General features: G+C 34.9%; 2 protein-coding genes across 4 annotated transcripts in view; one reads left to right on the top strand and one right to left on the bottom strand.

Annotated features, from left to right (window-relative positions):
• LOC126971611 (uncharacterized) overlaps positions 1–7664 on the top strand; it is a 21900-nt gene extending 14236 nt beyond the window's left edge. Inside the window, exon 2 of the mRNA XM_050817963.1 lies at positions 5396–7664. Within this exon, the coding sequence (XP_050673920.1) occupies positions 5396–6805 (1410 nt within the window). The 3' untranslated portion in view covers positions 6806–7664. The remainder of the gene's footprint in view (positions 1–5395) is intronic.
• On the bottom strand, positions 7099–25059 carry LOC126971633 (uridine phosphorylase 1). Of its 3 annotated transcripts, none has more exons than XM_050817993.1 (9): positions 24765–25059; positions 22317–22499; positions 20457–20580; positions 17362–17523; positions 15918–16103; positions 13943–14081; positions 13174–13367; positions 12866–12939; positions 7099–10120 (listed from the first exon to the last, which is right to left on the bottom strand). In XM_050817993.1, the coding sequence occupies exons 2-9, from the start codon at positions 22472–22474 to the stop codon at positions 10012–10014; spliced, it is 1146 nt and encodes a 381-aa protein (XP_050673950.1). In that variant the 5' UTR covers positions 22475–22499; positions 24765–25059; the 3' UTR covers positions 7099–10011. The 3 variants fall into 3 exon arrangements, with proteins under 3 accessions (XP_050673950.1, XP_050673952.1, XP_050673953.1); XM_050817995.1 differs by lacking the exon at positions 24765–25059 and adding an exon at positions 23644–23778; XM_050817996.1 differs by lacking the exon at positions 22317–22499 and having other exon boundaries at positions 24765–25053.

Below are 25059 nucleotides of genomic sequence, written 5' to 3'. Positions count from 1 at the left end.
TAAAACACGTTGTTTTGAGTTTAGTCAATTATTACCAATTGCGTGAAATGATATGTTAGTAAGAGCTGAAAAGTTTTTCTTGAGATTATTAATAACTTTAACACGAAAACATATTATGTAATCAGCCAATATGCTTATATACTTACTTATTTTATTCCCAGCTGTATATGTTATTATCATTTTTAAGTGGCGTTTTTTTTCCCTCAATAATTAGAACTATTATCGTTATTCTAACTTGAACCTTATCATTATTTAATTGCCTACATTAAAAAATAACGTAACAAAACAAAAAATTGCGTGATTTTGTAGATTTTAATGACGATCGGGAATGTTGATAGTATGAAGTGCTTAACTTACTTTTATTATTCCTAACATATTATTAATTGGAAACAAGTTTTTGCTCGTCTAGCAGATATGAGAGCAGTTTTTATACTTCCTTGACAGGGACAACTAAGGATGTTGATTTCTTTTTCTTGTAGATCTCCAATAGATATTCACCTTGTTTAGCCACCTCGACCTTTATTACTCTGTGTTCGTTCAAGATTCATAATAGAACGTTATTAACCTGGTTTCTATTGTATTTATTCTCTTTGAATATGAGTTATTTTTGGTTTCACTGTTAACCGACATCTTTTGTTGATTTAATTGCGTTTATGTATTAATAAACAAAAAAAAACTACTTGTGTGTATTCTTGCTGATCGAACATCTATTAATTCCGTAAAAATAATAATTAATAGTCTGCCCATAAATACAATTTTCTTATTAAAATTTGTATCACTGGAAGATGATGCTTATCGGGTCCCGATAGGACCAAAGGGAAAAGTGTAGAAATATCCTTTTATCCCTCATAGCTTCAAGCCCAAATAAGCTTCACGAGTTTTCGAAAAAGTATAACGTGGTCCTGCGTCAGACATGGTTTGATGGTGTTTTTGTGAAAAAGGAGTTGAGACTTCAGCTAAAGTGTACTTTTCAAGAGACTGTCGTATGTCTTTTTGTGAAACCTCTTCTTAAAAAGGGTATTTATTACTGTTTAAAAAAGTTGCATGGGGCTTTCCAGGAAGACTCTGCACTTAGTCACAAGGCTATCTAGCCCGGATCTGAACCTCTTGGACAACAATTTATGGTCTGGTTTTTGAAGACATGGCCTCCTCTAAACGACCCGCCAACATTGAGTCACTAAACTAATCACATTCATTGTCTAAATGTCCTATAGAAACAATGCGTACATTCACTTTAATGTTTTTATTTAATGCAGAGATTTCAATTAAATACATAAAAGTTTTATTAAGTTTACATAACGACATAAAAGTTAATGCATTACTTTAACAGACCTTGTGGCGAGAAAAGAAAATCGAAGTGCCTGTTTGTAATATCATAATAACAGTTTTTACTTAAGTCACATGAATACCAGAATATAATATTTGTTAATTTTGATGTGAACTTTTATTTTGAGTAATGAATTCGAATTAAAATAGAACCCATGTGTTCTGTGTTTAGAATTGTAACACAATCCGATGCAATTAGCAATGCAATGCAATTAGCGATGCATTAGGCAAAGTTGTAAGCGGTCGTATAGTCAATATAACACTCGTTCAATGTTACACATACCAACTCATGAAGAGAACGAAACGTCAATATCATGACTTTTATATCTGGAAAGAATGCACAATTTTAAATCATAATTCCGGATACGAAAATAGAATTGCTTAAGAGATAAGATCATAAAAACGTTGCAATACATACCTACCAGTTTTGGAGTACACCGACTTCTTAATTTTTTCGAGAGTTAATAAAATTAATTGAAGTAGTAACTTCATAAAAGAAAATTTTAAAATATAAACTCGATTATTACATATTTATATTTAAAACAATTCTTTGCATTAGCCTACTTTATTTGTACGGGGCATGGTATTACAGCAACCAACAAAGAAAATGTGTCCTTGTGTTTTACTTATTTTAATTAATTAGTTAGAAAGCTGAAGGCTTCGTTTGGTGATACCGCCGGCCTTAAGGCCTAAATGCCAGCGACCTTTAACGATATGAGTTCACCGCTGCCGGCCCGCCATCTATGTAACAAAGCCAATATTTTCAAAATTCTTGCGTGGAAAACAGTTTATGTGCTTACAATCCTCGTTATCCACCTTCTAATCTGAATAAATGAACCTACACAAAAAAGTACAGGCTATAAGAATAACTTTTATGAGAGAAGTACCAAAAAAGTGCGTCACGCCATGCCAAAAAACTTGTTTAGCTTCAAAGAAAAGTAGTAATTCAAAAAGGCTCGGCAGTGTTAACTATAACCAACAGCAAGCATAAGCAACCTACAAATAAGACTTAGGGATATGTGTAACAGGATTAAGTAGTGTTCATTGCTTGAAATGCTATAGTTTCACCACAAAACTTGTCTAAAAACACCATGTTTGCATGTTTTCTGCTTACTCTTTGCCTTAAATATGCGCCGGCCGGCGACGGATGCTGCTGACAAAAATAATTCAAAAGGAATGATTTTGAACCAGCTAAGGCACATCATAGTCGAGCGAATCGGAATCTATTATATTTATTATGATATAGTTGGGTATGATGCCCGTTAAAATAACTGTGGTCAAAAATAATTAGAATTAAAAGTTCAATTAGAAGTGAATGTTATAAATAACTATAAAGAATTTTAACGCGGCATAATACTGAACTAAAAGCCGACTCCTTCAAAAATTTTATTTAATAGTGTCCAGCTCACATCTGCCTCCCACAGCACAGCTCCCAGTAATCTAGTTCCAACAGCAAGGTCGCACCGGTCAGTGACAGCCGCGCGGCGCCCGACACCCGACGCCGTGCCATTCAGTCATTTCCGCCCTTGTCAGTTAAAATACTCTTAATGAGAACTAAATGTATTCGATCATTGACATTTTCGAATTATTTAATTTGTCACCATAGCGCTCTTATATTATTTTATTTCAAACTGCAGAAAGCTTCCGCTATTTAAAGAAAAAGTACAAGAAACCATCGTACAAGATATATTTATTTTAGATGTAGTATCTAGTTTTATAGATATGACGTCAAAAATAATTCCAAAGGAATAAATTTTTGAGAAAATTAATTCCTTTTATGCCTTTTAACGTTATATTTTAATGGTAATACGTTATATTATGTAATACTTTTGTAAATTAAATATTTTTTGTTTGCGAGCGCTATCTGAACTTTTTTGATAAGATAGTATGACTTAGGGTATGGGTACAGCGTATAGACCGGCCTGAAAGCACGATAATGTAAATCCTAATGCTCGTAATTCCTACTACTCCACAGCTGAATATCTAAGTTATTGGACAGTCTGGGACTAGATTATGATTATTTTATAGCAATAACAATGACAGTACAATATTCTAAATTTTATTTAAAAGAGCGCAAAAAATAGAATGCTGGGAGAGTTTCTTGCGCCGCTTCTTCTCTCTCAGAGTGCTATTTGTTTCCAAAGCGGTGCAAGACTACTACCAGTCTTAAGTATATTAGAAATGACATCAAAAAGAATTCTAAAGGAACCAATTTTGAGAAAATAAATGCATTTTATGCCTTTTAATGTCCAATTACCAATTTTGATTTATCAATGTGTGCGTTAGGTAGTGATTTTAAACTCAAAATACTAAGAAGTTAATGTCAAGCGCTATTTGTGGCTATTTTACACATTTCATGAAAATGATCGGTTACCTAAATATTGCTGTGTATAGACTGTCGGATGGACGGACGGACTTCAGAGTGTTTGTAATGATATTTCCACTGGTCACCCGCCAGGCACGGAACTCTTAAAATGATAACGAAACTGTAATGAGTTTGTTAATAATATATTAATACTTTGTTGTATTGTCATGTTATTAATTTGTTAATAATATATTTTTTGGTGACCCCTATAGCCCAGTGGTTAGAGACCCAGCCTACTGAGCTAGAGGTCCCACGTTCGAATCCCGGTAGGTGCAATAATTTATATGATGAATATGAATGTTTGTTTCCGAGTCTAAGTATATTATTAAATATATCGTTGTCTTGTATCCATAGTACAGGCTATGCCTAGTTCGGGGCAAGATAATTTGTGTATGAGTGTGTCAATATTATTATTATTAATATCTGCAATACAACGATCACTTTATATTGTAATAAATCGTACGGAGACAAACACTGTCAATTCCTTGCACCGATATCAATTGCTACCGAACAATACGTATCTAATTGACTTTAGCACACCTGCAGCATTTATGCTCAAATAGGAATGCCATTCCCCACATTGTGTAACAAATAGGGACGTCCCAATGCTTGGGCACGTGGGTGTTTTAAGAGGCAAATAAAGACTTGTTAATGTGAAACGAACATCAACGGGCCAGACGCCCGGCCCGTTGATGAGCATGAGAATCGAATGAGTAAAATACTCAGACGGAAACCGGCGTGAATCGGCTAAGCCCCGCTATGTTTTACATAAGTCTGTCTCAAGAACCAGCGATGCGTCCGTATCTGCGCGTGTCGACAGGACCCATAGCGGCAATAAATTTACAAATCATCTCATGAACTGAGTTTCATCGGCGGTTGAAGACGTACCTTCGCAGATTGCCTTCGCTGAAATCGCAGTCTTGGGTGACGTCAACGGGCACAGTGCCAAATGGCTTGCACACACTACGCAGGCCGAACTGTGCATAATTTTGTATTGGAATATCGTCTGTCCCAATTGATTGAGTTGTCCAGCTAAGTCTAATTTGCTCATTGTTTTCAGGACGATACAACTTGGGACAAAACCTCAAAGAAAGCGCGTACAACCACCTAAAATGTTGGAAACGCTCCTGTAATTCCTTTGGTGTTGCAAGAGAGGGTGGGTGGCGGTGAACACTTACCATCAGATGACCCGTTTATTCTTTAATCCTCCTCTTCAGAAAATGTTTCGCATGTAAAAACACATTCTTTTAGAACTATATGTTCGAAAAGTAGTAATTTGTTTTTGCTGTCTAGCTACACCTCTCAACCAGCCATAAATATTTTTTGTAAATTAATTCCGAAGCATAAGCGCATGCCGACTATATGATCGGCGCACACACGTCTATACTCATACATAAATAGAATGTTCTACAAAGAATTGATCCATAATACATCCGAAAACGTGGGGCATAAGTGCTTCCATAAAATGAAAAAGTTAAGTTAGTCTTGGTTCATCTATAAATAGTAAAAGTATATTGATAAAATCTATCTTTACCATCTAAATGGTGTAAAAACCGAACCAAATATGAATTTTATTTTTAAATATGTAATTTTACTTCAAGAATCTATTTAAATTTAAGACGTAACTATACGATACATGTTTACTCTCTGTTAATTATTATTATTCAATACATTAGAAATATAGAATATTTTTGTTTGTTTCAGGTAATGCCAAATATTTTGGTAGACACACAACCAGTGCGAAGTCAAGAATCAGCACATAATATCAATTATAGATATAATGACCACAAATCAATTAGTACTCAATCAATATCAAATCAAGATAATTCAAGTATTTCTCCAGAAAACGAGCAAATTATTTCGGTGAGAATCACATCTTCAGTTGCAGTGGGTAGAGGAAAAATAAAGTCAGGTTATGTTAATGCTAAAGAAGAGACTATTGAAGCAACCATACCTGTGACAACATCTTACGATCCAACAACAGATACTGTAGCGACAATTTATGATGTTACAACCAGCACATATCACGAAATTGAACCATCGACTGATGTATCACCATCTCTTGCTGGTGCTAATTTTGAATATATTAAGCAACTGCAAGCTAAAAAAGCATTGCAAAATTTAAATAGTTCCGGAAATACATATAGTTCCCATGATTCTCAAACTTCTAATTTTAACGACACCAAGGATTCTTTAGAGTCATTATATGACTCAGATACTGCATCGACGGTAGACACAGAGGAGATTATCAAGATGTCCGATGGAATTGACGACAATGTACCTCTTGCGAGGTCAATACCCTCATCGTATTCTTCAAAAAAATTTCTTCATAGGCACTCAGATACTGGACAGAAATTGACAACAGTGAGTTTTAACGTCGTCCACGACTCTTCAAAGGCGAATAGTTATAATGAACATAGTTCTTCATATCCAAATGCACCTCAACATGTAGCTGGACTACAAAAACTTTTTCAAGAGCCTTCAAACTCTTACAGCGAACCGGCTAAAATATATAGCGAACCTGCAAAATTTTATAGCGAGCCAGCTAAAGTTTATAGTGAACCCGCTAAAATATATGGCGAGCCAGCTAAAGTATACAGTGAACCTGCAAAAATTTATAGTGAACCGGCGAAATTTTATAGTCCAGCCGCATCTTTAAATCTCACGCCCGAAAAAGCACCAAATAGGGATCCTTGGATCCAAAATACTCGTACTACACTAAATGCTAATACGTTGAATACAACTCCGTCAGTTTTACAAACGAACCGACCATACGATATTAACAAACAGACGATTGTTGAACATCAACCAGAAAAGAATTACGAAGTAGACGAGAAAATTAGCGTAATGACTGACGGTCGCAGTCACGGCGTTCAAACGAATAATCCTGATAATTGTAAGCAAGACAGCTGTAAGGTCGGATATGTTGTTGAAGGCAGACAATACAGGAAATATAGAGTCGAAGAGAGAACTTCAGATGGTTTTATAGTCGGAGAGTACGGAGTAGTCAGAAATGAAGATGGTGCGTTGCGAGGTGTTCGGTACACTGCAGACAGTGAAGCTAGCCCTCGACTCATCCACGACGCTCTCATGAAGTTCCTACAGCTCAAATAGTTTCTTTAAAAAAATATTTTGCTCAATAGAAAATATAGTTGCCATTTCTGAAACGTTTCAACAAAATACGTTTCGTTTGTGTAATTGAAATGTTATAAATGTTAAGACTGAATAAAAGTTTTTTTAAGTTAATTATATCGTGCCAAAATACACTCATGGTTTTCACATTAAGAAGTGAAACTAGTATGATACATAATTAACGGATTCTTGCATTATATAATTTAATAAAGTTCTAATTGTTTTATAATTATCAGAGCAATTGAAAATGGCAGACTTAAATTAAACACGGAAAGTATCGCAACAATTATTTTATTTATTCATTGTAACACAGTACCTATTTATTATCATAATAATATGAAGACTCGAGAATAAAATGGAAATGCTGAATACATAGAGGATCATTAGGAAAAATTAGGAAATACTTTAATCAGATATGTAACTAGATATTTCCAAAAATATTTGATTTAATAATACCCTTTTATGGGTATTGTCCTGAACAAAATATGATTAGTACCTATAGCATAGCAATGAGTATTATATACATACATATTGTTGCAACGGCACGAGTAAGATGCACTACATTATCCTAAGTTAAATTATGTAACGGCAATTCGTAATGTACTGTGGCAAATAATACAAGTGAAGTTTGTAACCATAATACATCAACGGTATTTGTCGACTAAGCTTCTAATTTAAATTTAATACTATTTAATAATATTTTGCGCACTATTGGATGAAATGCCTGTAGCTCGAACCCATAGGTCTGAGGAGCTGAAATCTTCACAATTTACATACATTGAAAGATCTCATAATATGCCTAGTTATATAAAATTTATATTATATATTTAAGCAATAACAATGTAGTTTTATCTAAAGATCATGAAATCCATATTGAATTATTAAACATTGATATTAATTTCTATCCTTATTAACAATGACATCAAAATCTTAAGCAGTTAATGACAACAGACCGTGCAAAAACGACATATCTAACAACAATTCATTACTGTGGAAGCACATTACAATATCGACTTAATATTTAGTCAATATTTGTATTCAGCTAACATTACTAAAAACTTTAACTGCACATTTAACATCATAGGGACATATTTTATTGAACGCCGTATTAGTAAGAATTGATTCCCATTAAAACAGTTTTCCGACGGAATATGCAAAAAAACAAAATTAGCAACAAACAAACTCTTCTCTTAAATAGTACTGGATTAAAGTAATCCAGACAAGAACTCGTTTAATAATTTAAAATGTTTAACTACTACACTACACTACAGTCACAATATAAATAACATGTAACAAAAATTATTAATACTTATGATATTAAGACTACAGAAAAAATATACTCACAAAAAATATATCGTCAAAAATTTAAGGATTTGTATCTAATAATAACAAACATTCGTAGAACTCGTATTTAAAAAATATGTTAAAAACACAGCAAACATTATATTTGTGCGGGTAGGTATATAAATTAAATTATTGTAGGAAAAAGAGATATGCAACGTGTTAGTTAATATATCGTATAAATAGAATTTTTTAATAAGTAGTTATAAATAGCTACAAGAAGACACTCAAAATATTGAACATTATTTATCTAAAAACACTTTACAGCCCAACTAACAATAATATCATTCTAAGTCCACACCAATTTTTTTTACTGCGTAGTCCAATCTTAAAGGTTCAAGACTTTGTGTGTATGTAAATTAAATTAAAATACTAGTAGCAGGAACCCCCTCACATTGAAACAATTATAATAATATTGTTACAAGTGATATAATCTGACAATAATATATCAAAGTATAAATTATTTTGCAAGATTTCCCGTGTATATACTGTGATGGTATACTTATATGTATTTCTGAACATAACTTGATATTATACTTGAAATAGAGGAAACAACATGACACAATGCTGACAATGTGACACATACTAAATACAACATAATGTATTTGTTATTTTGGTATATATTATCAGAGTCTCAGAATGGCAGTCGGTTGGTATCAGTAAAAATAAGTTGCAAACCACAATACTGATTAAAAGAAGGAAAGATTTATATTTTGAAAAGATTTGATTAACTTTTATTCAATGATTTTATTTCTTATAGTATATAATAAGAAACACAGATTTTATTTTATTTTATCCTTCATGGGCGACCAAACAAAGGTGTTAGTAAGTTGACTCTTCTCCTGTTTTAAATACGACTTGAACTAACGAGGATCTGAAGATATGCAGCATGCTGCGCCTGCATCTAACTTGCGAAATATTACAAAATAGTTTTGACCTTCATATATTTGGTAGATACTTACATCAGATATAACAATGATGAATATCGATCGCATCATTACTAAATTATAAAGATACAACATACTAGGTATATACCACCGTCCACTACTCTCTCGACCGTCTTATATAGTCATTTCTGTTTCAGTGTTAGAGTGAGACTGATATGCCAAAGTGTTGAGCATTAAATAGTATAAGTTAACAAAATTCTGCCTTTGATTTTTTGAATAATATTACTTAAGACATAAAGTAGCTTATTTTAATTTCCTTATAGTTCTGATTAGGCATCGCATTTTAAAAATACTATTTAGTTCGCGACAAGAAAAAAAACAGCACTGAGAGGGGGTGGGGGTATGTTTGTGCACGTTTAGTCGTTAACACCCACGACACTCTGCTAGAGGGTGTGTTAACATTCTGTTAGAGCGGTTTACCTTCACGCGGAAATACCTCCGCGTGTGGACCACCAGCATCCTATTATTTTAAACATGTGTTTGTTATCACGCGCGCGAAACGCGATTGGATTGGCGGATTGCAGTTCAGGACATAGTCTTGCGTGTTGGCAGGAGCGTTCGGAGTAAACACATGCGGACTAGCTCCGGACGCGGATGGAAATCCGCGTGACAGGAAACGATTCTTAAACTTTTTATACGCGTCTGTATTAGTGAAGCGCCGACGTCCCACAACGTCTCGACTAATAGCGCAGTGCCATTAACAGGGCGCTTTCTCCCCTCCACCCCTATTTTACCGCCAATTCGTTCGGCAAATCTACTACGCAGGTACATCGCCATCTATTGACAGCACGGGAACCTATACTAGATATTAAACTAAAATAAATTACTTAGTTACAAGCAAAATTAAAATATAAAAGTAGATAATAGTAATATAAGTTGTTCCGTTGTTAGGTATATTATTTAATCATATGTTTCGGACTCTTGCTGAACCAGCTTAAACCGCCGCGGACTCATCACAGCGATCGAGCCATGGCCGTCCAGAGATATGCGGCCCTTCAGCTGAAGATATCTAAAACAAAATACAAAACCATCAATTAATTATCTATGTATCTATAAGTACAAACGAGAGGTCGAGGAGAGAGAGAATCTAACGTTAGTGAGTTTTTTTTTATTCAACAATAGCATACAAATATGACCTCCTAAATCTATTCTATTTTTTTTATTGTTTTGAGGAAGCACACCACCACTACAATTTAACCAAAATCAGGTTGACCACTGAGTATGAAGTATTGTCAGATGATGATTAATTTTCAAGTTATAAAGGGAATGCTCGGTGCTTTAATTAAATCGTTTTATATTTTTTTATTCTGTAACAAATAAGTACACATCCTGTTAATAAGACTGGAATATGAAATATAAAGAACATTAAGAAATTATGAAAGTGTTAGGAGTGCTACATATAGCTTAAACTTATTTTTCCTAAAATATATTGATATAAAATATTTACAAATGGAGTAAAAACTCAGTAGGATGGGAGATTTTATGCCTGGGCAATGAAGAATCCCGATCCCATATGCCCGAATCACACGATATAAGTACTTAATAAGGACCTCAAGGAAGCCGAAGTCAACAACTCTTTGTTGACTTCGGCTTCCCGTCGAAGTCAACAAAGAGTTGTTGACTTCGCTCGGTCCCACGACCCGGCACCGAGCTGTGGGAAGACATATGACACGGAGGGCCGACCCCAAATATTTGGAAAAGGGCCGGCAAAGAAGAAGAAGTAACAAAGAAGAAATAATGTTATGTTTGCTGAAAGACAATATTCCAATTCATAATTTTATTAAAGCATAATAGTTTGATAGTTGATAATGTTTCTTTTCCAAGAAAATTAAATAAACACGAACATCCACGTTACTAATTTAATTTGCAAATCACCATTTGCTCTAGATTTTATTTTAAAATAAATTTCTTTTCACTTCCCATCTCATACTCAAATTAATTTAAGCTACCGAATACGCCGGAGACGAAGCTCGGTAAAAGCTGCCGAACTACGGTAATAGCGAATTTGAAACGAATTTCGGTGTATCTCTACTTATTAAAGAATATTAATATGAACTCCGAGCAATAAATTATAACCAACGAAATTGAGACCATTTGTTTAAATGTTTTGATTGGAACTAAACGAAGAATAAATAAATAATGTTAGCGCTCCAATAGAATCTAATTTAAAAATAATAATTGCACTCATTTTGTTATTCCAAGCTTTATCAGATTTATTTTGATTAAAAATCTAGCCTTAGGCTAATAAGCAATTTGATTTAACTTAATTTACTAAGTAGATTAAAGCTAAGAAACAGTCCATTAGCACTTTTCTCAAATTGTCAATTAAGAGGAACAACTTTCTTTTGTTGTAAACAACAAATAAAAAACATGTAAAATAGCAAATAAACTATCACTGGATCAGGAAGGGGTCCATTGTTTTATATTATAATAATACTTTAATAATAATACTTTATTTCATTTTCTTAAATTACTAAATGTACAATATTTATTACATAATACCAATTATTTACATCTTTTTATCGCTAATTGTAATAATACATTGAACATTGAAAAACGGTTTTGCAGTGATATTAAAAGAGGTTGACCTCTGACCCCGAAACTAGTTAAAACTGTATCTTCGGGGTCAGTGATTCCTCGACAAATGACAATGACGAACGAAACAAAATTAAAATATAAAAATTAAATGTGAATGTATGTGTGTGTGTGTGTGTGTGTGTGTGTGTAATTCTTAGTGAGTAGGTTACAGTAGACTTACCGTTTCTGAATATGATAATTGTTTAAGATAAGTGGTGGTTTTCTTTTTTAAAATTGCTTAGTGTGTAGATAAAAGTCTTCTCATGAATCTTATTGTAAAGCTTAGAGGAGAGAGCATCATATTGACGTTTTGCGAAGGCCGTTTTACATTTTATTATGGGACATATTTGGGTGCGGCGTCTGCGTCGTTCAAGAACAGTCACGTTGAGGGGTAGGGTCGCATGTTTTCTTAATACACTCCGAAGAATATATAGTTGCCGGACCGTTAAGACCCCAGATACAGTGAGAAGCCAATTACATTTCTTTATTACTTCTACTATTATTTGCTATACATTAATGTTAATTACTGTAACATGGAGAATTCTTTTAACAAAACGGCTTGCACGATAGATAGCCACCGACTCCTCCTCCCACGACCAGGTTCAGGAATATACACAATAGTTTACTACGAGTACTATTTCTCCCAGTTGGATACTTAAGCCGCTCTTGGTTACCATTAAATGAAAACTTACATTGATCTTGATGCCCTTTAAAATAAATATCTCTTAAAGGTCATCCGACTGATCAACTTTGTGCAACGAGAGAGGCCTTGAAACATCACAAAGAGTTGCTGACGTAGGAATCATACTCTGACAGACACACACACACACACGTGCGCAGACGAACACGTTACGAACCTCTGTCTCACTTACATTGTCTTATCCATGTTATGAAAAAGGAGACCGTCTGTACGTATTTATAGCACCGCGGGTAGTTAGTGTTTAACATTGGTATACTTAATAAGTAAATGCAATATACCAAAAAATCAACATCCTGCCTTGATTTACGGTGATAATATTATGAAGTGAAACCTTAACAATTATGTTGATCAGTATCTATTTGTTTTTAACTTTTTTAGCAATTCCATCGGTCGGACTACTTTCCGACTTTTGTGAGAATAAACATACGTGTCATTATATATATCTAGGTATATATTTCAAAAAATATAAAACGTTACCTCTTAATGTAACGACAAATGAGTTTTGTCGGTCGCTGCTGCCACTCATCCAAAACTTCTTTGGGTGACAAAACCTGAAATGATATTACATAGCGGTATAGAACATTCATAAAATACATAAAAAATTAACAAAGTACTTAATATGCTTTTAGAAACTCAGTTAAAATATTTAATTAAAATCCCAGACATTTTGAGACTCTCTTTAGCTACTCTTTTGCAACCGCAGGCAAATTGCAAACCGTTACCTTTTCTTAACTACCATATTTACTTTGTACACTTACATTACAACTTACCAAAACTATAGTTACCTGATCTCCCTTTAATCTGTCCAGCAATGTGACACACACGACGGCCGCCTTGATCCCGGCGTGGTGTGTGAGCGCGGCGAACGCCAGAGACTCCATTTCGATGTTGACGACGCCGTGCTTGTGGACTCGTTCCAGGTACTCCATCTTGTCGGCTTCCGTGAAGTCACAGAAGGCACCGTCAAGACGCCCTTGCCCTTGTTAATAAAACAATAATAGATAATTATGAATATTCTTGTAATCTCACACAGTATGTAGAGTACCGACACGATCCTGCAGATCACAACGCACTACATGTTACCCTGAGTCTTAGGCTCGTATTCCAGAAAGCGTCCCAATCCGTTCTTTGAAAACAGCACTGTGGTGGAACACCACACAGATTGGAAGATCTTAGGGGCGTGTAGTTTGATGGAAAATGCGATAAGGAGGGTGGAATTCGGCGCTAGAGTTTAGATCAGTTCTTCTGAATACTCCCCATGCTAAATATGGTGACACACAGATGACACTCAACACTAAAGCGACGTCTGTACGCAACTCCAAGCGATTGAGCAATTACAGAAATATACAGACCTATAAAATAATGTTATTGTTAGCTATTTCAGGCTCGTTGCAGCTGTTAAAGTTTGACAGACGCTGACATCATATCATTTTGTTTCCTTTGTAGCGTTATAACTTACATGTTTTAATAATCGCGTAGTTAGACGGTAAATATTCATATCTATTCCAGACACTTAATTGGTTTAAATGCACATTAAAAGGACCCCGACCATACCTTCATAAAAGTCATAGGTACACATTGTCTTTCCAGTCACAATATCGTAAGGCTCCTCGGGGTCCGCTAGACCCTTCAGTTCACGCACAAGTCGACGGTCTAATTTCGCTGGCCGCTGAATTGTTTTGCCTAGCACTGTCTGTAACAAAACAAATTAAGACTTAATATTATTACATGGGTCTTGGTCGTCAAACTTACAATCCTAATCCGATATTAATTTGCTTACTATACGAAGGAGTAATAGCCTAATACATCATATGCTTTAGTTCGTCCATGGTTAACATAAATATAATAAATACATACTTAAACTGCATTAATTTGCCACTTTCAAAGATGGCTATCTTCTAATAATTAAAGCTTTACTTTTTCGAAGTGGTAGGTAGATAAATGTTGTAACTTTCTCATAAGTGTATATTTTGCACGCAGATGATAACATAAATGATTTATTTTTATAATAAACTTAGTTATATCTGTATCGAATAATTAGAACAAGATCCTTAACAACAAAGAATATTTTGTGGGAGACTCATTTACACAGGATGCCGGTTAGATTATGGGTACCACAAAGGCACCTATTTCTGCCGTGAAGCAGTAATCTGTAAGCATTATTTTATTTCGTTGTGAAGGGTACCGTAGCTAGTGAAATTACTCGGCAAATGCGATTAAAAACATTTTATGTCTCAAGGTGACGAGCGCAATAGTAGTGCCGTTCAGAATTTTTGGGTTTTTCAAGAATCCTGAGCGGCACTGCATTGTAATGGGCATGGCGTATCAATTACTATCAGCTGAACGTCCTGCTCGTCTCGTCCCTTATTTTCATAAAAAAAATACTGAGTAGGTACTTATATATATTGCTGCATGTTTAATCACGTTATTGCTATACCATGTTTATTAAGTTCATTGTTTTCAACATGTTATTTTGTGACCTTAGATTTAATAAAAAAAATTGCGTAGGAATTACATACAATACAAGCGGAATTACTGTGGAATGTTAGAGAGCGACCGTGGCACTGAACTATGCGTGTAATACATTAATGCCAACACCGCACTGCCGCGGCCGCAGCTGTACTCGATAAACCAGATTATGTGCAATTCGTTTTGTTTCACTTTGAGATTCAAATGTCATGATTCCTTCACTTATTATTAATGTGACATATGTGGTACGTTAAACTAGATAAGATGCTGCGTAGTATTAATACAATGATCTTCGCGACAAACCACTGCTTTCTGAACCGATACTAGCATGTTATAGGTATCACCGAAGCTCTGTTTGCGTAGCATGTGTGTCATCGGTGGAAACCATCTCTCATACAATTCTAGGTCACCACATTCCGAAGCTTCGGAGTGTGGCAGTGGATTATCTAAAGTGTCTACCTGCGAAAAATTAGAGCCCAATATCGTAGATATGTGTAACCTTAGAGCAAAAAGTTGCGAGATATCATTTCCGTGTCTGGGTGGACATAACGTTTATATTTATAATCCGGATCGCTGGAATCTTAAAGTATATTCCGATAAAGAACCATCGTTCACAAATTTGTAGACCACAAAATGCTTTAATCACTTTATGCCTTAGTTCCAGCTTAATTCCCAATTACTAGCTATAACACTATGTAGCTAAATAAGTCGTGGGTCAATCCCGATGTTCTGCTGTTAAACGCCAGGTACAACTACTGACGCTGGCAGCCTGCAAAGTCTAGTAGCTAAAAATATGCAAGTTTTGTCACAAAAAATTGTTATAAGATCATCAGACAATCATTTACGGCACAGTTGGTACATATATGTATAAAAGTATCCACTATATTGATTAAAAAATCTATATGACCAAAAATTTTTTACATACTGTATTATGTCGAAAGATTCTATAATAAGATTCTAATTACCGACTTGGACAAAATGTTTTAAAAACCAACATTTATCGCACGCCTGAACAGACATAAATAATACATTAATGTGTACATACGTAAATTATACGTACCAACTCCAGAACATTTCTCAGCGCACCATCTACAGCCTCTTCGGATATTACCACGGTGCCTCCCTCATACCCGATGCCTCCACACGTGCCTATCCTGAAGAAGACTGGATCCCGGACCTTCGCATGGTACATCAGCTTGATAACCTCGTGCAGCAGGATACCGACAGACGGTATACCCATCCCATGCTGTAAGTGCCCGTATGATATACAATAATACAACTTACATCATAGGTGTACTTAAATAAGAAGGAAAATATTTTGAAAGTTGTGAAAGAAGTGCTTTCTAGATCATTGTCTAACTGTCGAAAACCTCAGAATGTTTTAATAGGAATTAGGGCGTTTCTCAGGACTTTTGATATTTTCATGTGTTAACTGTATGTTTAACTGAATTTTTATATTTATGTTTCGAAGATTTTTAGTATTTCGTATTACTACTTCTATCAATTCATACTTATTTCAATACTTATAACAATATTCAGCTGTATTTCTGTTCATAAGATTCTTAAAATTATTCAATAGTAAAAAGTATCAAGTATTGCTGTTGAAAAATTGTCATGTATTGATCGCATGAGAAGTTAATGCAAATATTAGAACCGCATGATTTATTTTCAACAAGCTTGGATGAAGGATATTTAATAATACTTAAACCAAACTTGAAAATGCGTGAAATCAATTTGTCACGGCAATCAGTAATAACCTGCAATAGATTATTGGAATGGGTTTTATTTTTTCAACGATAAGGTAAGACGATAAGAGAGCATATTATTATTATGTAGAGCATGTTATAACAGAGAGTAACATTAAGATTATATTAAAAGAGTAGGTACGTTGTAGAAGCATCAATTGATGCAATCAGGCGATGAACAACGAAACGTCCATCTTAATAAAGGCAGCCATTGTAATTATTGTAACTGTTAACTGGCCAGCTGTTGTGTTGTGAACAATAATATGTTATTGAGACATGGCAACATATTTTATGTATAACTTCTAGATGAGTATACAGTGTCTACTGTATATCGATTTACTAATTACTGTTGCCCGTAGTTACTCGAAGTATCGAAGATCCGGATTGATAGTTGAATCTATTTACAAAATGGATTTTTTAACTCCTGGAAGAAAATCAACCTCGAGTACACATAATTCTTAATTGTTAACATTAATAAATAATTAAAATTATCCTGTATTACTGATTATATTCGATACTTATTTATAACCACGGGTTCAGCCACAGGCCTTCCCTAAGGCTTTCGAAAATCCTCTTTCCCTCGCTCATACTCTCCAGTCTGTTCCAGCCACATCACTATATCCATTATTTTTACATTTTTCTACGATAATTAAGCCAATTAAGCTTAAAAAATAAGACCCGTGAATTAAATTCATGAAATTTAAATCAATATTAGTAATGTATGCTACTTATAGCTACTAAAAAAATGATATGACTTACGCTGATGGAGAGCACAGGTCCGACTTTGTACATTGCGTATCGGTAGGAGAACTGACAGATATCCTGCAGAGTGGTGCCGCACGGGAGCTTATGTCCGATCTCTGCCATTATGGTGTGTGCGAACTGTTCCATCCTCTTTGGTGTGCCGCCAAAACACACGAACTGTACACAAACAATAAATTATATCCTCTTTCAATGTTTTTATTTGATAACGTCTATCTGACTCTTATATCGACTTAGTTATATAGTTGGACTTCTTTACTCTGGCAAATACTTTAAGGAATACCCTTTACCGGATCCTTTTAGTACCTCGTAGGGGCACGGACCCACAAATGAAAAGGAAAATATATTTAACTACAATTATTCTCTGGAAGTGTACCAAGAATACTGGCAACATTACCACGTTGGATAGGTAGGCTGATCCCTTTGTCATACATATATATTATATATATAGTACAGTGAGATAAAAAGGGTCTTCATGCACGAGGTTGTATCAAGATGTAATTAACATTCGATGTGAAAGCATGGTAATGACCCCAACAGACAAAGGAAGCAGGGCACTAGTCTCCATTTCTGCATTTCTCTTGCAACACAATAGGAATCACAGAAGCGTTCCTTGACACACCGCCCATGGCAGTCCTAACCACAGCTTGGTTGTACGTGGAAGAAGTTCATTAAAAACCGCACTGTGGAGAACACATCCTAATTTGTGGCGAGTTATGAGAAGGTGGGTTTGGGTGGTAGGAAACAGGTCAATAAGCTCATTGGAACACACTCCGTGATAAATGCGGTAGAAGACACACAATGAAGCAACGTCTCTGCACAACTCCAGGTGACCTAGCCTTTGACAGAGCCACGACAATTAGAGCAGATCTGCATTGCACGTGGTCTAATGGTTCGATGGGGATGCGCCAGAGATGACAGAAATACTCCATATGTAGCTGGAACTGCGCTTTGTAGAGATATGTATGTATGCTATGTAGATGACGCCCAGTTTCTTCGAAGCCAATTAGGCTTTGCCCTATAGATGACCGCGGAATCGGCCATCGCTCGAGATTTAGAGACCCAGTATTCCTGTACTAGGCGAGGCATTAATGATGAAGGGAAGTGTTGTCGAACAGCGGTGATACGACAAATGGTTTTTTTGAGACAAACTTGAGTTTCGCGAACATTCCGCGAACTTTTCAAGAGAGGACTTGATAGAAGACACACACATTTCTTCCAGCACTAAACTGTTGAAGGCATCCAACATATTATTTATGTGCAAAAGAAACTGTGTTGGAGATACCCTGGGGGAACTACAGCGGTCACGGGCTTCGGATTCGAGCAATAACCGTCGACTACAACATGAAAGCTGTGAGAAAGCTGGTCGTCAACTTGCATAAACCATCGAAGGCCTTCGCTATAGCCAGACCGCCGACCGAACGTGACGAAAGCCGTAGTGTCGGTAGTTGATTTTGGAGAGCAGGGAGCTATTGATCGGATGGACCAGGACATCCATGAGGCCGGGGCTACGCCTTTTGAATATGAGTAGTGGAATAAACACGTTAACAACTCAGGGGCACACGTTCTGAGCACGACGCGATGAGAGAGATACCATCTGACATTTGGCAAACAGTTGATGAAGAAGGATCTATGTCGTTCTTAATAACATACACATGGATCGATTAAGAAGTGGACGGAAATAATAAAGTACAGTACAATGGTTAAGTTTCTTAATTTTAGGTCTTTAAATTTAATAGTTTATGACTATTAATAAAAAGGTTAATAAAGGTTTTTATTAATAAGGCATAGTAGATTACAAGTGCCTTAGAGATTTCCGAAAGAAGAAGAAAAAAAATCGTCCAAAGATTTGTTCATTTGCGCTAAACGTGTATGAATCAATGCTAGTGTGGAAGATGGTCTACTTACTCGAAGCCATGCGCTCCAAGTGCTTTGCCGCAGTACTTATTTTTTGTTTCGATGTAGGCTATGCGACGTAGGCCTTAGGTTTTGTTAATTTTCATAAAAATAAATTGGAGCTTTAGGTTAAGAGAATAAATAGGCAAAATCATTAATAATAAAGAGCTGATAAGGCGATTTCGTCTAGTTCTAACATTTATAATGGGAAATGTACGCTATTTTCATATCACAGAAATGTTAAAGAGTGTTGCGACTGTCAGACTCATATTTATAAACAAAAAGTTAGTTTCAACAACATATTGTACAGTTACCAGCTTATGTATTGAACAGCGTTGTATTGCAAAATTACTATACAGACCGGCGAAAACAAATATTTTATCAGTATTATATAGTATCTGACATGCTGGAACTGCGAGAATTACAACTGCGAGGTTCCTATCTCTGTAATTAGACCCCGGGCCCATTGTGAGACTACGTAGAAGTACTTTACGGCGAGTGCTCGAAGCTCTATCGTGTGTACACATTCCTTTCACCAACACATTCCTTTACAAAATGTTAAAATTGAATCTGCAATCCAGGCAATAGGCTAACAATTTGACATGATGTCAGATATGTTCCCGAGTACGGTGAATGTATATTGTACGTCAGCGATTTCCCTCGGGCGGGCTGTTAAAAACAGCTGTCCTCAATAACCCCGATCAAATAATAATAAATGTTAACTTACAAATTTATTTATTTCTTCAAGGTCCACCAAAACAGAATACAAATGTCAATTCATAAAATTGTAACATAAAGAATGATGCATTAATCTCCGTCCATGCTATTTGGATGTATTATACGCACGGAATTTGACCGGAACCTAGCATTGTATAACATTTTATGTTATAGGTACCAACCAGGCTTAAAGAATATTATTTAGAATTGCAAATTGCCATGGGCTGCGGTTTACATTCCCTATAAGGTCACTTACCAGATTGTCGCCTCACTAGTGATTGTATTCTTAATATAAAAAATATAAGTTACCGTGCACTTCGAGACCTACACAGAGAAAACGCGTCAACGCGTCGGAATGGTAATTGTACGCCGAGTGCAATTTGCGTACGCCACCCCCTGCGCAATTTACCTTAATTCTATTGCTTTAAATTAATCCTTTGAGTGATTCACATAAAAATAAGTGTTGTATGTAATATTACCTTGACATCTCCAAACATCTCGACCAAGTCATGTGACCCGCTGCCCAGCGTGAGGTGGTACAGGATGTCCTGATCCATGAGCTCGATGTTGGGATTCCGGAGTCGAACCGTGCCATCGGGATATCTACACAAAACAATGCGGCAATAATAAGCAAACAATTTAATTGAAAAATAACGGTTAATAATTGTATAAGGAGAAAAATGTGTCCTATTAATGAGTGTATTTGTGAGTCTGAATAGGACCCCGGGAGGGCAGTAAGATTAGACATTTGAAATAGAAAACAGTTTCGTGCGAAGACATAGATAGCTAAGTAAAGTTCCATGCAGTTATTGAGGCAGAAGCGACACTTAAAAACAGTTGAAACATACCGAATAGAAAGTTTGGTCAATTGAAGTGAAATTTAACTTTTCAACGTCCTGTTTGTGGACGGAAGGCGTGTGATACACACCCATAAGAGAAATACAATATTTATCCCGTGGGTGTGTACCCATTAGCGATGCCCTGAACCCAATGTGGAAAATTCGTCTTGAAAAATGTATCTCGAGTATGTAATTAGCAAATGAAACATTGCAATTTTTAAATTTAATTTGGAACATATTAACATCTTAAAAACTTCCCTCAATTGCTCTTTTTTGATCTCTTTCTTATTCAATCGCAATAATGAAATAATGTGTTAAAGAAAATACAGAATTGCAATTATTTCGTTGCACAATGCACCGTGCATTTGGAATGTCAGACGTCAACATGATGCGGATGAAATTTCGCATTTTGACGTAAAATCCGGTGGTGGGATTCGGCTGCAGTAGTATCAAGCATATCAACTCTTTTGGGCACTCTCCGTGATATATTAAAGATAAGGAAGCTGGTTAAATACGGCACACTAAAATAAGAAAAATAACTAGCAACAAACGCTTTGAGATACGCACTAAAATTGAAATGGAAGTGAGCAGGACAGATCAGAGATAGACCAAAAAATAACCATCTGGAACGTCCCACTAGTCAAAAGAACAAGAGGTAGACCTATCAAATGATGGGAAGATGATATTAAAGCAATAATTAGTCCGCATTGGAGAAAAGTAGCTTAAGTAGTAGTCAAATGGGCATCGCTGGAGGAGGCCTTCACTCATTCTAGGGTCCCGGTAGATAAAATAAAAATTATAAACACCATGATATAATACATGGGATACACATGAAATTATATTTAGTAAGAGACAAATAAATAACATAGAATAAACTATAAAAAAACATAGATTTCAAGAAATGTAAATTTACTGGAAATAAAAGCCCATTTTTATTTTTATTTATATACTTTATGAGATGCAGAGAGATGCCATTATCAAGCCCGGTCAAATGGAAGAATTTAGTAGGTATTGGGGTGAGGGGCGCCACCCAGAGGTGAGAGCAATACTCCATGTGAGGTTGAATTTGCTCCTTATATAGTTGCACTGAGTACAATAATCTTTTTAGAGGCCAATTAGGCCTTCTCTTCCAAGTGACTATGGAACTGAATGTCGCTAGATACATCGTCGCCGACAAATGTCGATACTAGCTGTGACATTTAGATGAGAATCTCATCTCTCTAGAATCTCAACAGATCTCGAAACGAGGGAATACGGTAAAGATTTTATAATTAATTAATAATGAACGCTGAAAGTTTTGTCTTCTTACTCATAATATCGAGAATTAATTATTTTTTGACTAGCCTTATTATTAGCATAATGATGTGATACTGTTAATATTGGTTAGTAATGCGAATAATATTTTGATAACATAAAAGTTAGATAACAGCCTTTGTTAACCACGCCTTAGCATATTCTGATTATATATTAGTGTTTGTCAAAGCTGTCATATCATCGAACCTAACAGAGTCAACGTCTTCTACATCAGTATCTCGGTGGATATCTTCATTTTCGTACACCTTCCTGTGGGGTTGGTGGTGGTGGTGGCCATTACTTGTGGAATGTAACCCGTTTATACCGTCACCGTCACCATTCTGATCTAACTTCACGCCGTTCATTATTTCTCAGAAAATTTTAAGGTGTCTGGAAATAAGTGATTTTAATAGAGCATTTCATACATATATGTATCTTCAACTCGTTTATTGTAATTTGTTGTACTTATTTAGAAACTGCAGTGCATTTGCAAATAGTACATTTTTGTATTATACCTACTAGTTATTTAATTATTTCTAAAAGCAGCTTTCAGAATCCGATATGTATGTCTACTTGATTATAATTAGACAAGTACGCCTTCCTCGAGATGAAACCTTGGCTATAGCGCTAAAAACCAGGGTAGGTACTTACAATAAATTTCATAGTTGTAAGCCGTAAATGTGTCGTTTTAAAGATCTCAAAATACATAACATGAATGTCTGTTCTACATTTTATAAGGCATTTTGCATTTTGAATATTTTAAAACAGCACTTATCTTGTTTGTTAAATTATAGGTATGTAAGTTTTGTTATTAATATAGTTAAATATAATTTTACTTTTAAATATTACTTTTATTACTGTGTTCCTCACCACGCACATTGAAGTTCTGTTAAAGTTATTTATATGAATAAATTAATACAATAATAAATCATTGAAACGAAATATTTGTTGTCTTGAAGTGAAATTCAATTAATCGTTTATACAATATTTATTCGACATTCAAATCTTAATAATTACATTCATATTTTGTAAACAAATAACATTGAATTATGTAGTGCGAGAAAGTATTTGACCAGAACTAATGTTGCAACAGCACTTAGTTACCTATTTACATTCAATGCCATTGAACAAACTAATATTTTTTAAATTGTTGATTTGATACATATTTTTATATATTTTGATCCCTTAACGATACTACTATTTATTTGGTAGATACATAATATTGTAGACTTTTCGTTACATTTAACAGCTGGCTTAATTACCGAACATAAACAAACTTTATTGATAAGAGATATTATAGAAGCAATGTCTTTAAAAACATATTTCAAGGGCACTTCGATAACTAGGATTTAAATCAAAACATACAAAATAAATAACTTAAATGCATGCATTTTTCTAATACTTTGAACGAACATACAATTTAACTTTAAAATCGATATACTGTGCATTAATTTAGCTATACCTCGCATTGACAATATGTAAAACTAGATAAGTACCTATATAATCAACTGCAGAGAAAAAAATAATTACTTACATGTTTTATTCACTTTTATTTACGTTAACTTAGACGCTACTTAACGCGGCTAGTTTCTACCAGTTCTCAGAATCGAATAGCATGTTTTGTTCCGTCACTTGACATAGGAGATTGGCGGTTCACTTGATATACAATCTATCTATCTGTCTTTGAAACTTCTAGTACAACAGCTCTTTAAAACGAAAAGGGCCTTATTATAATATTATGTAATGCAAGACTAACATTTCTTGATCTTCGTATAAATAGGTTTGTTATTTGTAATAATTTATATGAATTTTAAGCAATTGTTCTATACTTCCTACCGTGAATAGTTTTATTTCTATGATAACATACGATTGTACTGAAATATTTAAACGTGAGCTCGATTGTAAAACTTGGTCTCTAATTTTAAGACTCAAATTTATTCTAGGTATAAGATGTTTTCATATTTCTTTTAAGATTTTTAGTGCATGATAATTTGTTACAATATATCGGTCGAATTTAATTAGATATTGCCCTAGTATTATTATAAACAGCCCGTATAAGCAGTCTTTGTTCTAATGGCCGCTTAGAAAATTACTCCGGTTTTCTTAATTTCAGTACATGAAAATTTAAGGTTAAAATTTGATCCTTTAATAATATTATACAACGATCAGTTAATTAGTTTCTGCAATATAAACATTTATTTATAATTATTTGTTTAATTTCCTTACAGTAGAATTTAACGTTCCAGATAATGACTCTTTTGAATTGAACTAGGTTAGCAACGAAATGGGGTCAAGTCAAGTTCACCCAGTTCTACTCTCTAATAAATTAATATGCGTCTCTCTATTATTGTTAGGTACTACATACTCGAAAACGAATAGATATAAGCGTGTTTTGTTTACAGTTTAATAGGTAGGTGCTTCTCGTGTGAGATATGTTATTAATTTTAGATAAATAATTATCGACCTACAATTACAAAATACTACAAGTAGGTATGTGCAATGTTATGTTATTATTAATGTATTCGTGTATAGGTGACAAGTTTTAAAATAGACCTCTATATTACCCATAAGAATATATAGTTCCGGGGTTTAGTCAGAACGTCTCTAAATTTCCAAGATAACCATTGAAATAGAACATATAGAAGCAATACTCACTCGTCACGTAATTCATCGGTATCAAAGGACATTTTTCCTTTCACACACTACACTTGGGATGTTAGATAATTCCTGAAAGCGCACTCGACAGATCGATGAGAGAGCGCGGCGGCCGGACTGATGCGCGGTATTTTCCGCCCAAGCTCGTTTGGGCGCGGATTGTGCGTGGAATAATTGCGCAGTTGTGTGCGCGCTCGTCCAACTTTAGGAACTTCTACTAGTTATATGAATCTAAACCAGATTCTAAGCTAGCGACGGCCAACATTGTTGCTACGTGCCTCAATTACAGTTCATT

The sequence above is a fragment of the Leptidea sinapis genome, chromosome 24 (genome assembly GCF_905404315.1).
Source record: "Leptidea sinapis chromosome 24, ilLepSina1.1, whole genome shotgun sequence".
Taxonomy (NCBI): domain Eukaryota; kingdom Metazoa; phylum Arthropoda; class Insecta; order Lepidoptera; family Pieridae; genus Leptidea; species Leptidea sinapis.
This window is presented reverse-complemented; position numbering and strand designations above follow the sequence as displayed.